Below are 13,014 nucleotides of genomic sequence, written 5' to 3'. Positions count from 1 at the left end.
ATACGGTTGAGCTATATGTGTTTTGAGTTGAATAATGTTCCATTCATTCACTTATTTTTGTGGCTAATTATGAACCATAAGACTTGTAACCACCAACATATATATATACACTCATTGCACAACTTTACTAGATTTTTCATATATATATATATATACACTATAAGATTTAATCAGAATAATATTATGCAACTAGCAACTCATTATGACTTCAACTGCCCGATATGGTACATATTACAATCTCCACAATGTTAAACCTTCATTGACACATGGAACAAAGTCGTACGCTTTGAAATTGACATATGAATATGAGAGAGAGAGAGAGAGAGAGAGAAGGGTGGGCCGTTGATGGGTGTGGTAATCCTAGATGGCCCATTCCTCGAAAAGAGAGCAATAAATGGGAAGGATACAGGACTTCTTAGGCAGAATATGAAAGAAGTATGACGTGAGAGGTGAAGAAATGATTTTGTAATCGATTGCTTTATGATTAATGGGGTTGAAAAAGAAAGAAAAAAAGTAAAAGAAAAGTTGCAGAGCAGAAAGAGCGACTGTGTGTGTATATATCAAATAGATATGTGAATGAGGGCGAAGGTGGAAGAAAAAGGCAAATTTCCCAAAAGCTTCCTACTTTTTCCTTTGATTGATTTTCGCGACACAAAAAAGTGACAAGATATGGAGCTATGATGAGCATATGATATATAATGCATGCATGCACTTATTGCAGGAGGCTGGAAGAGAGAGGCGGGTTTCTTTTCTTTGTTTAGGGTTTTTTTTAATCTTTATTTGTTTCTACTGCCTAGTTGGGTTGCTGTTAGCTAGGTTTGCGGGGTAGCGAGAACAGTGGGGTTAATTTTTGTGTGGGAGGTTGTGCGGATGTGAGACTGAGCTTTCACATCCTGCCTTGTTAAGGGGCCTGAAGAGTGAGGCTGACATTGTCCTTCACGAAAGTCGCTGACCATATTGTCTGCCCCGCATTTAAAGCGCGCTGTGTGCCCCTTTATAAGAGAAATGATAAAACAGCAACTTCTTTACCATTTTTCTACAACCTTTCAATAAAATAATAATTTTTAAAATATTAATACTGTCTTGTAAAATTCTTTTTTATTTTGTGTGGGCCCCCTCATTTCATATTCAATTTGGGATGCCTGTGCTAATAATAATAATAATAATAATATTAATTTGTTCTACTTCTATTTCTGTCCTCGCATCGCCCACATTTTCTAGGGTTATTTTTGGCAGGGAGGATTTGGGCAACTCAATGAACTGTATTCTTTTACTCTTATAAAACGAGTTAAAAAAAATTTATAAATAATAATCATATAATATATGAATACCGGTAAAACGGTTTAAATTAATACGTTTTATAAAATAGTAATATTAGTTATAAGTTTTAAATAAATAAATATTTTGTAAAAAAATGAGTCTCAATAATAAAGAATAATTTCTTTTACACTTTCTTAAAGGAGCAATACTACATACAATTTTTAAATAGGGATTGCATTGCAAGCTTAAATGATTTAATTATTTTTTTTTTCAAAATTACAATAATATTCTTATCAAAATGGTACTTTTTTTCCATTTAATGAAAGTCTTGCACATGCGGTCTCCAAGTGGAGATTGCAAATTGAATTTCTCTTCTTAAAGTGGGGTTCACTTTTTTACAAGGACTTATATGAAATTTGTTTATTTGAGACTTGTACAAATCATTTCTCTTTATAAAATTTTAAGAAATGAGAAAAAGGCAGTTTGAATAAAAAATTATAAAGTTAAAATTTCTTCTGAATGTAATTTTTTAATATAATTTTTATTTTGAAATTTAAAAAAATTGTATTATTTTTCATTTCGTTTGACTGTGAAAAAAGTTGTAAAATTAGGTAATAATTAAATGAAAAGTTTAGAAAATTGAAAATTTGAAATTGAAAAGTGTATCATTGAGTGGTATATAGATGTTGAGATGAGTTGAGATCATCTTAACATCCAAACGGGGCCTCAAGGATTTTTTGGTAAGTAAGATGAGATGAGAGAATTATTTCTCATATTAAATTTTTTCATAATTTCATTACCAAATATTATTTAAACATAAAACACTTTTCAATTTCAAATTTTCAAAATATTCATTTAATCATTATCTAATCATTACAACTTTTCTAAACAGTCAAACAAAACAAAAAAAAATAATACAATTTTTTCAAATTAAAAAAAATAATATTCAAACAAAAATTTAACTTTATAATAATTGTATTCAAAATTTTCCCTCTCATATCCTAAAACCCAAAAAAAAAAAAAAAATCTTTACTCAAACCATTTCATTACTATTCACAGAATTATCATCTCATCTTATTACTCAAACATGCCCTTGATTAGATGAAAGTAACTTAATAAAAACCTTGCTAAAAACTAGGGTTCTAACCAATTAATTATGTTTGTGTTGCTGATCATCATGTCTTGATGGCTTTTAGTGTCAAACTTATGTCTATCATTTATAACATAGGCCAAAGGCAATCATATTTTTTAGATTTAGTTTAAGGATTACATGTATGGGTAGGGTAGGGGCTAGATGACCTTTTTTTTTTTTTTTTTTTTTTTTTTTGTGAGGATCATATGAAGGGGGTCCATTTTTGCAATCTCCCAATGGAGAAGGTCCAAGCTACACCTAGACCTAAACCTAATCACATATGTGCTAGCTTATAGTCCAAAATAGTTAATCAATGGTATAATTGGAGTATCGCTAGAATCATTATTATAAGAAACAAGAAATTCTCATTCTCAAATAATGTGATCCTACTCAATACGAGGTATGATCACAATCCTTAATGTTCCTCCAAATGAGTTGGATAATTAGAGTAATATACAAGATGACAAATTAAACATTTTCCTGTCAAATTAATCTTTCAGTTGCAATCGTTTTAGTATATTCTTCAGACGGGAAAACAGTAACATCTGATGAAGAAGGAAATTATAGTCAAGCTAGCATGCAGTACTGGCTTTTCTATTTGTCAAATAACATTAATATAAGGCCTAATTACAAGGAAGTACTGAATACTCGTACGCGGTGTCCTTTGAATGTATATAAAATTGAACTTCTAGATTACACAACATCATGACTAGTAAACATCATGTAACAATCAGGTTAATCATGTCTTTTTATTTCGTACAGGCATGCGTCGACCCTTCAACTGAAATTCTGGTTAATGCATGGATCAGATATATCTCTCATTGTTATTGCCTACTACAACTAATGGATCATTGATTGAAAAAGATCCAAACGAAAGAAAGGAAAGGAATAAAATAGTACTCCTAGACTTTTGTAGAAGATATTTCTACGTGATGACCTTTCATTAAAGATAATATTGGGGACCAATCCAGAGAACAGATAGGGATAGTCCATTGAAACAACAGGCCGCAGAGCCAGACCCAGTAATAAGTGGGCCAAAAACACATATATAAGAAGGGTCTATACTGATCAGATATATATATATATATATATATAGAGAGAGAGAGAGAGAGAGAGAGAGAGATCTAGCTGCTACCCCCTACGAAATCCTGACTAGATAGATAGGCTAAGTGTATTTCAATTTCTTTTCTTCCTGGGACGTTAATTGGAGAGTTCTAGCTATGATCTATGTGCAATATTTGATGGTACCACTCTAGTTCAAAAGTCGCCACCGGTAATGGTCTTCATGATCATGTACGTTGCTAGGTCGAGGACGACATCAAAGAGCATTACATGGGGGCTTTTGACCAGCCAACATGACCAATCTTTTTCATGATAGTGTGGAGAAAGAGTCTTCTCTTCGTTTACGAAGAAGAGGTCCGGTTTGGCGGTTTTCAAATGCGCGAATTAAATGATATTTGTAGTAGAGTGTGCAAGTGTCACCTATTATTTTGAAAAAAATGATTAAATATAAAATTCATATAAAAAAATTAATTTTCAAATGATAGATTCTATTTTTTTTTTTTAAATGTACATAGATTGCACAACTCATGAATCTAACACCAATCATGTTTATGGGAGATTTTTGCTCATTGATTATGTTTAAATGTCCAACGTATATGCGACTTCAAAATATCTGGGCTTTGAGCCCGTTTAGGTCGTATGTAATTACATTTATTCGTGGGCCACTTGTAGAAGTCAGAATAAGAATATGAGACTTCCCCAAGCACAGCCCATGCAGTCAATAAACTTTCTAATTTGACGTTGTCCAGAGTCCAAAACACAGAACAGGGCAGATTTTTAAACGCAAAAAGGTTCTTCAGGGAGAGGAGTTTGCAAATTGAAATGAGTTCGAGAGATATAGATACAATATTAAAATGTGTGGGGTCTAAAAACTCTATATAAATAATATTAAACGAACGTACATGATGTATTTATCTCTTTAGAATCTGACCATCCACTTGGATAAAACAATTGAAGATCAGGATCTGTATTAAAAGGCTTGTGTATTTTGTAGTACTAAGCTGAATAATACATGAAGAGTGAGTTAACTTGTATTAGAGACGTACAAATATAATGAGCTGTATAAGATATTTGTCCTCAATACACTTCTCCAAAGTACTCCCATGATATGGCATGCATGGGAGATGACAGTTGAATTTCTCTGCCCATGATCTAAAGTGAGTGCAAACAACTGGTTTGGCTAGAAAAACAAATTCATTTACAAGTTCCAGTCGTGAGTACGCAAGCGTCGTACAATCATTTTGAAAAAAATAAATAAATACAGGATCCATATGAAAAGAAATTAAATTTTTAATAATGGACACTACTATTTTTCAAAGCGACTGCACCGCACTTACGCTCTCTGCGACTGTATGTTGCATTACTCTTTTGCATCCATATATATCATGCTATGTTCTCATGCCATATGTAGTTAGTCATTCTTTGGGGAGGTGTCCCAGCCATGTCATCGCTAGCATGAGATTCTTGATGGGTTTTTCCCATTCACACCTCATTCATAGAATTATAGTCTTATTTTAGCTAAAACTAGTAAGAACCGACTAGAAAATCGAGCACCAAGGTTACATAATAGCTATTGCTAATTATTAGATAGTCTCGAATTATAGATGAAGTGATACCATTAACCTATCATAAGATGTCATTACTATTAAATTGTACACGTAAACACGAGTTTTTAATGATGTGGAATGTTATGATAGAATGAGAGTACAAAAGATGATACGTGTCATAACAAGCATATATAGGAGCAACAAATTATCCATGAGAAGCTCTTATACAATGACAAACATTCCAAGTAGAATATCAAAGCGAAGACTTGGGTAACCAAAGGAGAAAGAAAATATCTATCACAAAAAAAGCTTGGCGGTCATTTGGCCAGGCACACCTCACTGTACAGAACGATAACACAAGTGGAGATACTAAAGCAAGATTTGAAAGCAACCAAACCACCTCTCAAAGTTTCAATGTGAGATCGGGTATGGAGTTATCTATGTTCACTTGTGGAGTCACCTCTACGAAATTTGTGTCTGAGCTTTCAGTCAGTACAAAACTCTGATGTGGGTTACCTGCCTCAGCGGCCTGATGGAAACTTCCAGGCCACAACAGCTCTGCTTCATCATCCTCCAAGAAAATGGGCATGCCCAAATAGCCATGTTGAAACTTTGCGGTGTTTCTGATCTCGGGGGACCTCACTGATGGCACAAACCCATAATGTGCAGAACCGTGTGCCTTGATTCCTAGTGACCTGAATGGAGATCCATGCAGAGGCAGAGATGCTAGGCTGGCATATCTCTCAGAGAAAACGCCCATTCTCATAGCCCGCTTTGCCAGTGTTCTTTCCCTCTTGTGTGCATTCTGGTGGCCGCCAAGAGCCTGCGAGCTGAAGAACTTGCGTTGACAGTAATTGCAAGAAAAGACTCGAGGGATAGCTGCAGTTGTTGTATGGGATGCCGGCTCGTTGCTGCTCTCGCTTGTGCTTGACAGTGAGAGTCCTGTGGAATCCCTTCCCACTAAATCATCAGTGTATAAGCTGAGAGTTAAGTCAAGTGTGACTGGCTCTAACTCTGATTGAGTCACCAGAATATTTGTGAGTTGGGAAGAGTTAACGAGGCTGTTTCTGCAGAGATCAGCAGAGGAGATGGATTTGTTGGAAGCTACTTGGCTACTAACTTCAGAATCATTTTCCGAAGAGGCCATTACTTCAAGGTCAAAAGCAGGTTTCATTGTTGAGCTGCGTGGTAGGCTGAGAAGCTATTTTACATTCTGAATTTACAACAACCAGGTTGAGCCACTCTGCATTTCAAGATATCTAAAGGACCTGAGAGATAGAGAGAGAGAACAGAATCCCTTAATGCAAAAAAGGTACAATCAAAGTCTAGTGACAAGTACAGTCCAACATTTATGCAATGGGAATCTTCAAAATTATATATTTATATTAGAAGCAGCATTGTTTAGAATTGAACTCGTCTTCTCTGCACACTGTTTTCTATTTTCTATTGTATGCTTTGAAGGAAATTTCAACTCTGTCAAACCGTTTGGCCCTACAATATCTCAAAAAGCATTTGCAGAAGTATCAAACATTTAGTTACAATTTCCACCAAGAAGAAAAGGAGGAAAAGGATGCATCAATGCTATTGGATCTTCCTCTTCTCCAATGCTGTCTAGGGCAGCCTGTGAGATAAAAACCAAACAGTGCTTTTGTCTGAAACCTAAGAAGAGGCCTCAAGGCATGCAACCTGTGTTTTGCAAGCCTTTCATGTTAAGCTTCAAAAGACAGACTTAACATTTTACTTCAAGGAGATCTTCAATCTCAATTAAAGGCCTCTTAAAGGAAGCAACCTTGCCCTTCTTAAAATCTGAAAGACCAGGAATGATAATAAAAAAAATGAAAGCTCAAACAAAGTATTCCATCACATTTTGTTGGAGATTGGGCATAAAAGTTGAAACTAACTCTATATCTCCCAGGATACCAAGAATGGATAAAGTAGGACATGTTCACGTTATGTAAACCATAGATAAGCAAGAACATCTTTGATTGTTTATGTGCCATTGTTTGAATTTTCCATCTGATTTGATTTATATATGACATCACACATTATGTAAACCAACAGGATTTTGTTCCCGTGGTTTATCATCTCCAAGAGTTGTGGTTGTGCCCTCAAGTTTGAAGGAATCTTATATGTTATTTTATTTTTTCTGTCCCATAACATATATAGTCCTTTAAGTATATTCAACGAGATCAATGTATCCACAAAATTATCGATGGACAAAATATACGTATTGATATGATAAGGCCTTAGATTTAAGAAAAGATTGAAGTGTACATTTTTAGTCAGCATAACTATCATATGACCGATAAAACAAAAAATATGTTAGTTACTAGGAAATTGCGTTAGCAATGGACAACTTGCATAAACATCCTTTCAAGAATATGAATGGGTGTCTCAGCAAGTGTGTGCAGCAGATACAGAGAACATTGTTGTCCCAAAACAACAATGTCAACAAACACTTTCTCACAGGAATATGGTATGACAACCAAGTGAATTAACCTCTATGACTAAGATGGTGATCGTAGTTACATAACTACTGAACGAGAGATATCACTGGAAACTAAGCCAGAAATGAAATGCACCCTATGATAAGAGAAGAAGGGATATGGGCAATTTAGATTCAAAATTGATTCCAAGAGCATAAGTAGAGACTATATACAAACCAGTTCAGGTATATCCTAATCCAAGTTGAGGGAGGAAATTATCACAAAGCATATCTCATAGATCAATCGTGTAAAATTATGATTCCCAAAAGGAGTTGGTACAAGGTATCGGGAAGAACGAGAAGGACAAGAAACAAAGAGGCACATCAAAATCACAAGAGCCACGTGAAATTCGATGTTCTGCCTAACCAATCTCAAATTAACCTAAGTTTACATATTTGGGTCTTCTTTGAGTTAAAAGATCAACCGGTATGGAAGATCTAATAGAATAAAGGAGACTCAGAATTCAATTCATGGACGGCGGCAAGATTTTACAAGCCAGCCTAAACAGTATTTTTTTTCTTTTTTTATCTAAGCAAAGAAACAGAGGACAAAAAGGCACAAGGAAAGGCCTGAGACACAAAGAAAACACTCGTTGAAAATACAAAACTCCTAGACCTGAACTTAGCGAACTGCATGCAGTAACGTCTTATTTCATCTTCATCCTGCAAATTTTCTGGAAATGGATCTCACTTTTCCACAGTATATGAACATATCCAACTTAATGAATGGTAAACATTTAAGCTAATTAGCTCATATATAAAATTACAAACGCTTGTCGAAAGCTCGCAGTGACACAGAAAGAGAGAGCACAGATTACAGGTTTAGACAAATATACATATGTACACACCCACATATGTATATATATGGGTAAGCACAGATTACAGTAGTTGTCCTTTGCAGAAGCCTACGCTCTCACTAGAACACCAATACCAGAGAAAACCAAAAGCCAGAAAACCAATCCACTTACTGCTAGTGCTAGTTGTATTTTTCACAAGATAAACAAGAGGAACTTATAAAAAGGACATAAGCACCGTACCGTCATGGAGATCAAGAAGCGGAATTGCAAAGTTCATGGATTTATTGTACTGTTTTGAAAGTTTAGACATCTGGTTCAGTTGTGCTTTCTGTATGGCTGATTATATCCCATGACCATTACACAATTAATGGAGGTTGAATGAGAGGACACAGCTAAAGAAAAAAAAAAGAATAAGGAAATGGAAAAAGCCACAGAGAGAGAGAGAGAGAGAGAGATGGTGGGTACTGATGTTTAATTATGGGAAAGCAAAGGAGCAAGGAGAGTGGTGGGGGGGACAGTGGTGGGACGTCAGGGAAGTCAGAAGGAAAGGTGGTGTTGGGTGTTGGATAAAATTTAACTAAGAAAAAAGGCAGCAGCAGGATATATACATACATATATATATATATATCTGACATAATAATACTTCTCTCCACTCTCCAGTCTGAGCCAGTAGTAATAGTACCTACGACTGCCTTCTTGATTCCTTTTTTTTTTTGGGCTCTTTCCCTAAACACAAAAACAACTGCTTGCTCACACTACTACAATCTACATTGTTCATTGAAAGCGATGGAAACACAAGCAACAACAATCCAACAGCATTGGTTATATATCCGTCCCACCAAAGATTCTCTCTCTCTCTCTCTCCCCTTTAAAGTGCTTTAGATAACTCCACAGCGCATAGGGTCGGCTTCAGATTCACCATCACCTTTCCTGTACCCATCCTTGCAGCGTAACTAATCGTTTCACCCTCTTCCATGGAATACGAGGCATGCAGTATGCATATATAACCCCACTCCCCATATTCTAATAATTTCTTAATCCTTATATTTCGAACTACGTACGCACCCGCCACCCACCAAAGCCTAATGTAAATCCTACAACGTGTTTCTAAAAGAAGCTAACAAGACTACTCTAGCTTTATTAATCCAGTCTTACAGTTCAAAAGTACTGTAATATTCTTTTATTTTAAGGAAACAATTCTGCAGCACATGATAATTTGGAAGTTATTCTCCAAGTCCGGTTTGGAAGTTATTCACATATTTCAACTCATAAATTTTATTACTATTCACAAATTATATCAACTCATCTTATCTTATCTCTCAATCCAAACAGGTTCCTCCCGATCACTTCAGAGAAGAATTCTTCGCCGCTCGGTTGTGCACCATTTTTTTAACCCGCCTATAACATGTTTGGACCCATGACCATATACATGATCAACTCGATCGGATACATGACCATCTTGCAACAATATTAGTCGTGCAATTGACAATATATGATTGAATTAATAAGCTATGTGATACCTCATATGATATGGATAAGGGTAGTGTATGGGATCCCACATTGCTTGAGAATGAGAAGTTCTTACTCTTTATAAGGTTCTAATGGAGTTCCAATTGTATTATTAACTAGTCATTTTGGAGTATAGATCATGCGGTTTGGGCCTTCCATTGGGGCCTATACTCCAAAAGGACTAGTCAATGATACAATTGGAGCCTCATTGAAACCTTATAAAAAACAATAATTTCTCTTTTTCAAGTAATGTGAGATCTCATACACCACACACCCTTATCCATATCATATAGGGTATCACAAACTATATAAGGGGGAGAGAGAAATTAAGAAAAACAAAATTAAAGGGATTAAAATACGACTTCTCTGCCGCCTACCAACAATATCATATGCTCCAATTTTTGTTGTTTTGTCCAACTAATTCAGTTAAACTCCACGTATTTCTTAAAAAAATAAAATTTATTATTAAATAATTAATTTTTCATTTATATCTCATATTTAGTCATTGATCTTAAAGAAAAAAAAATGTCCATGCATGTAGTAGTAGCAGTAGGATAGAGAAATTAAACATACCTAAAAGCAGGAAGGCAAGAGTATTCATTAGAGAAAATGGGAGAAAATGAGAATGCAGAAAGGGAAGGGCGGCTTGGGCTTTAGGGACTTGTAGAATTTCAATATTGCTCTCCTAGCAAAGTAAGGGTGGAGATTGCTTAAGAGTCTTGGTATTTTGGCAGCTGTGGTTTTCAAAGAGAAGTACTTTAGGCAATCTAATTTTATGGAAGCTAAGTTGAGTTCACACCCCTTTTTAGTTTGGAGAAGTATGTAGTCAGCTAGAGACTTATTAAAAGAAAGTATAAGATGGAGAGTGGGAGATGGCAGTAAGATAAAAATTTGGAGATCAAAAAGGCTACCAACTCCTTCATCATTTTCCATACAATCACCAGTTTTTGTTTTGAAAGAAGATGCTAAGGTTAAAGAGTTAATTGTCAATTGCATAAGGGGGAGTGGGATGACGAAAGGATTTGAACAATTTTTTCAAAGGAGGAGGCTGAGTAGATACTAAGCATTCCCCTAAGCAGAGGCAATGCTCAAGACAAATTGATATTGAGTCCATCAAAGAAGAGAGTATTTTCTGTTAGCAGTGCCTATTTCTTGCAAATGGAAAGAATAAGGAGTAGCAGAGGAGATTGTTGAATGGGGGTTAAGATGGATGATAGGTGGAGAAATATTTGGGACCTTGAAGTGCCAAATGTGACAAAATTGTTCCTTTGGAAAGCTAGGAATTATTTGTTGCCTACAAAAATGAATTTGTTTAAAAGAAAGATTGTGGAGGATAAAAGTTGCCTAATTTGCAAAGCAGAGGTAGAAACACTTATTCATGTATTGTGGGAATACCCAACAATAAATGATATATGGGCAGAAGATGGAAGTTGTGTTTAGAAATGGGGTAGGACAAAAGATGAATTTCTGTTGTTATGGGAGAAGTTGATGGGAAGGTTGAGTAAGAGCAAGCTGGAAGAGATGGCAATGTTGTTTAGAAGAGTGTGGTTGCGAAGAAATGAGTATGTTTTTTAGAAGAGGTTAATTTGTCCTAAAGTTCTACTGGAAACAACAAGAGAAGCTCTTCTAGACTACCAGGTTTCTCAGACAAATCAAAAACAGGAAATACAGGTACAAGTAGGGGTGCTACCCACATGGTGCAGGGCGGGGGCACCAACCCACACCCCGCCCCTTGGAGGCGTGGGGTGGGAAAAACCAGGATGTGGATTAGTGAATGTGAACTTGGATGTTGCTTTAGACATGGAGGGGACAAGAATGAGGATTGGTATCATGATTAAAGATGAGGAAGGTGAGGCTTTGGTTGTTGTATGTGATCAAAAGGCTAATGTGGATAGTCTAATAGTGGCAGAGTGTTATGCTTTGAGGATGGCTTTGGAGCTCTGTAGTGAACTCAACATTTAAAAGGCCATTTTCGAAGGTGATGCAAGAGCTGTTATAGCGGCAATTCAAAGTGATGAAGAGGAGCTGTCTTTTTTTGGTTCTTTACTAGAAGACGTTAGATTTTTCTTTAAAAACAAATCAATTGGAAACTGCAATTTGCTTACAGAGAGAAAAAAATACAGTGACACATACTTCAATTAGGAAAGCTTTAAGCAAAAAAATAGTATGGATAGAAGATGTTCCGGACTTCTTTTTAAGTTGTTTGGTTAGTGACAAAAGTTGTAATACGTGAATTAAGGACGGAATACAAAGGAATTATTTTTCAAAAAAAAAAAAAACATACCTAGTAGCTACGGACGGACTAGGTTAATTAGTAGAAGCCTAGTACTCATGCACATGCTTAAAGAGTAAATAGTTTTTCTTTTAAACTTAGAATAAAGAAAAGAAAAGTATTGGGAATGAATAAAAAGTGAATTAAGCGTATCAAACGATGTAATCCCAGTTTGATTTTGCACATAAAAGAGCTACCTACCTAGCCTATAGTCATATCAGAAGTAGCTAGCTACCTAGCTTGTCCTCTTTTTGGGACGTGCAATATCCGACCAATCTAAACTCGACTTATCATAAAATTCACTGGAGCTTTGGTCTCTTTGTCGGATCAAGTTTTGCAATTAAAGAATGTGAATTATAAAAGGTGAGGTCTGCATCTCTCTTGTACTCTCATAATTTAGATAAATATATACTTAAAAATCTAAGTAGAAACAGTACTTGTATTTTAAGCGAGTTTTATAATAATTATTGAATATTTAAAATTATTCAAAATATTCACATAGATTATAAACGAAATATAAATATAAATGAATATGAATTATCCTCTGATCACGTCTTTTTACACTATATTATCTATTAAAAGAAATATTAAATGGGTAGTGCTGAAGATTTCAACCGTACATATGTATTTTTTTATTTTTTTCTTTAATAATTTTTTATATATTTTTAAAAAATAAAAAAATACCAATTTATTAATACTTATTTTCTTAATCATTAAATAAAAAAACTAAAAATTAAAAAATCAATCGTTACTTTTGCCGTCACTTTTATAGGTTCTATTTTTCATATTAAATATACACAAATTTTATAAAATTGAAAGTGGCCTGACGGACGTGGGATAGATCTACTTTCAATCAAAAATAACTTTATGACTTTGGCATCTCGCGTTTTCGATGCAAAACTGACCCAATTCCTACGTTCTGATCACCAGCTGACAAAAAAAAAAAAAAA

The 13,014-nt window shown here is 35.0% G+C and overlaps 1 protein-coding gene across 1 annotated transcript; it reads right to left on the bottom strand.

Annotated features, from left to right (window-relative positions):
- Positions 1 to 5,175: 5,175 nt before the first annotated feature.
- LOC121252293 (zinc finger protein 4-like) lies at positions 5,176 to 8,843 on the bottom strand. Its single transcript, XM_041151879.1, has 2 exons — positions 8,524 to 8,843; positions 5,176 to 6,269 (listed from the first exon to the last, which is right to left on the bottom strand). The coding sequence occupies exon 2, from the start codon at positions 6,173 to 6,175 to the stop codon at positions 5,405 to 5,407; it is 771 nt and encodes a 256-aa protein (XP_041007813.1). The 5' UTR covers positions 6,176 to 6,269; positions 8,524 to 8,843; the 3' UTR covers positions 5,176 to 5,404.
- Between the last annotated feature and the right edge of the window lie 4,171 nt (positions 8,844 to 13,014).

Source organism: Juglans microcarpa x Juglans regia, chromosome 2S (genome assembly GCF_004785595.1).
Source record: "Juglans microcarpa x Juglans regia isolate MS1-56 chromosome 2S, Jm3101_v1.0, whole genome shotgun sequence".
NCBI lineage: Eukaryota > Viridiplantae > Streptophyta > Magnoliopsida > Fagales > Juglandaceae > Juglans > Juglans microcarpa x Juglans regia.
Note: the sequence above shows the minus strand (reverse complement) of the source record. Positions and strands in the feature narration are given on the sequence as shown.

What these genes read in the sequence shown, in the direction of transcription:
- LOC121252293 (XM_041151879.1), bottom strand. Translation starts at nt 6,175, where the DNA reads ATGAAACCTGCTTTTGACCTTGAAGTAATGGCCTCTTCGGAAAATGAT.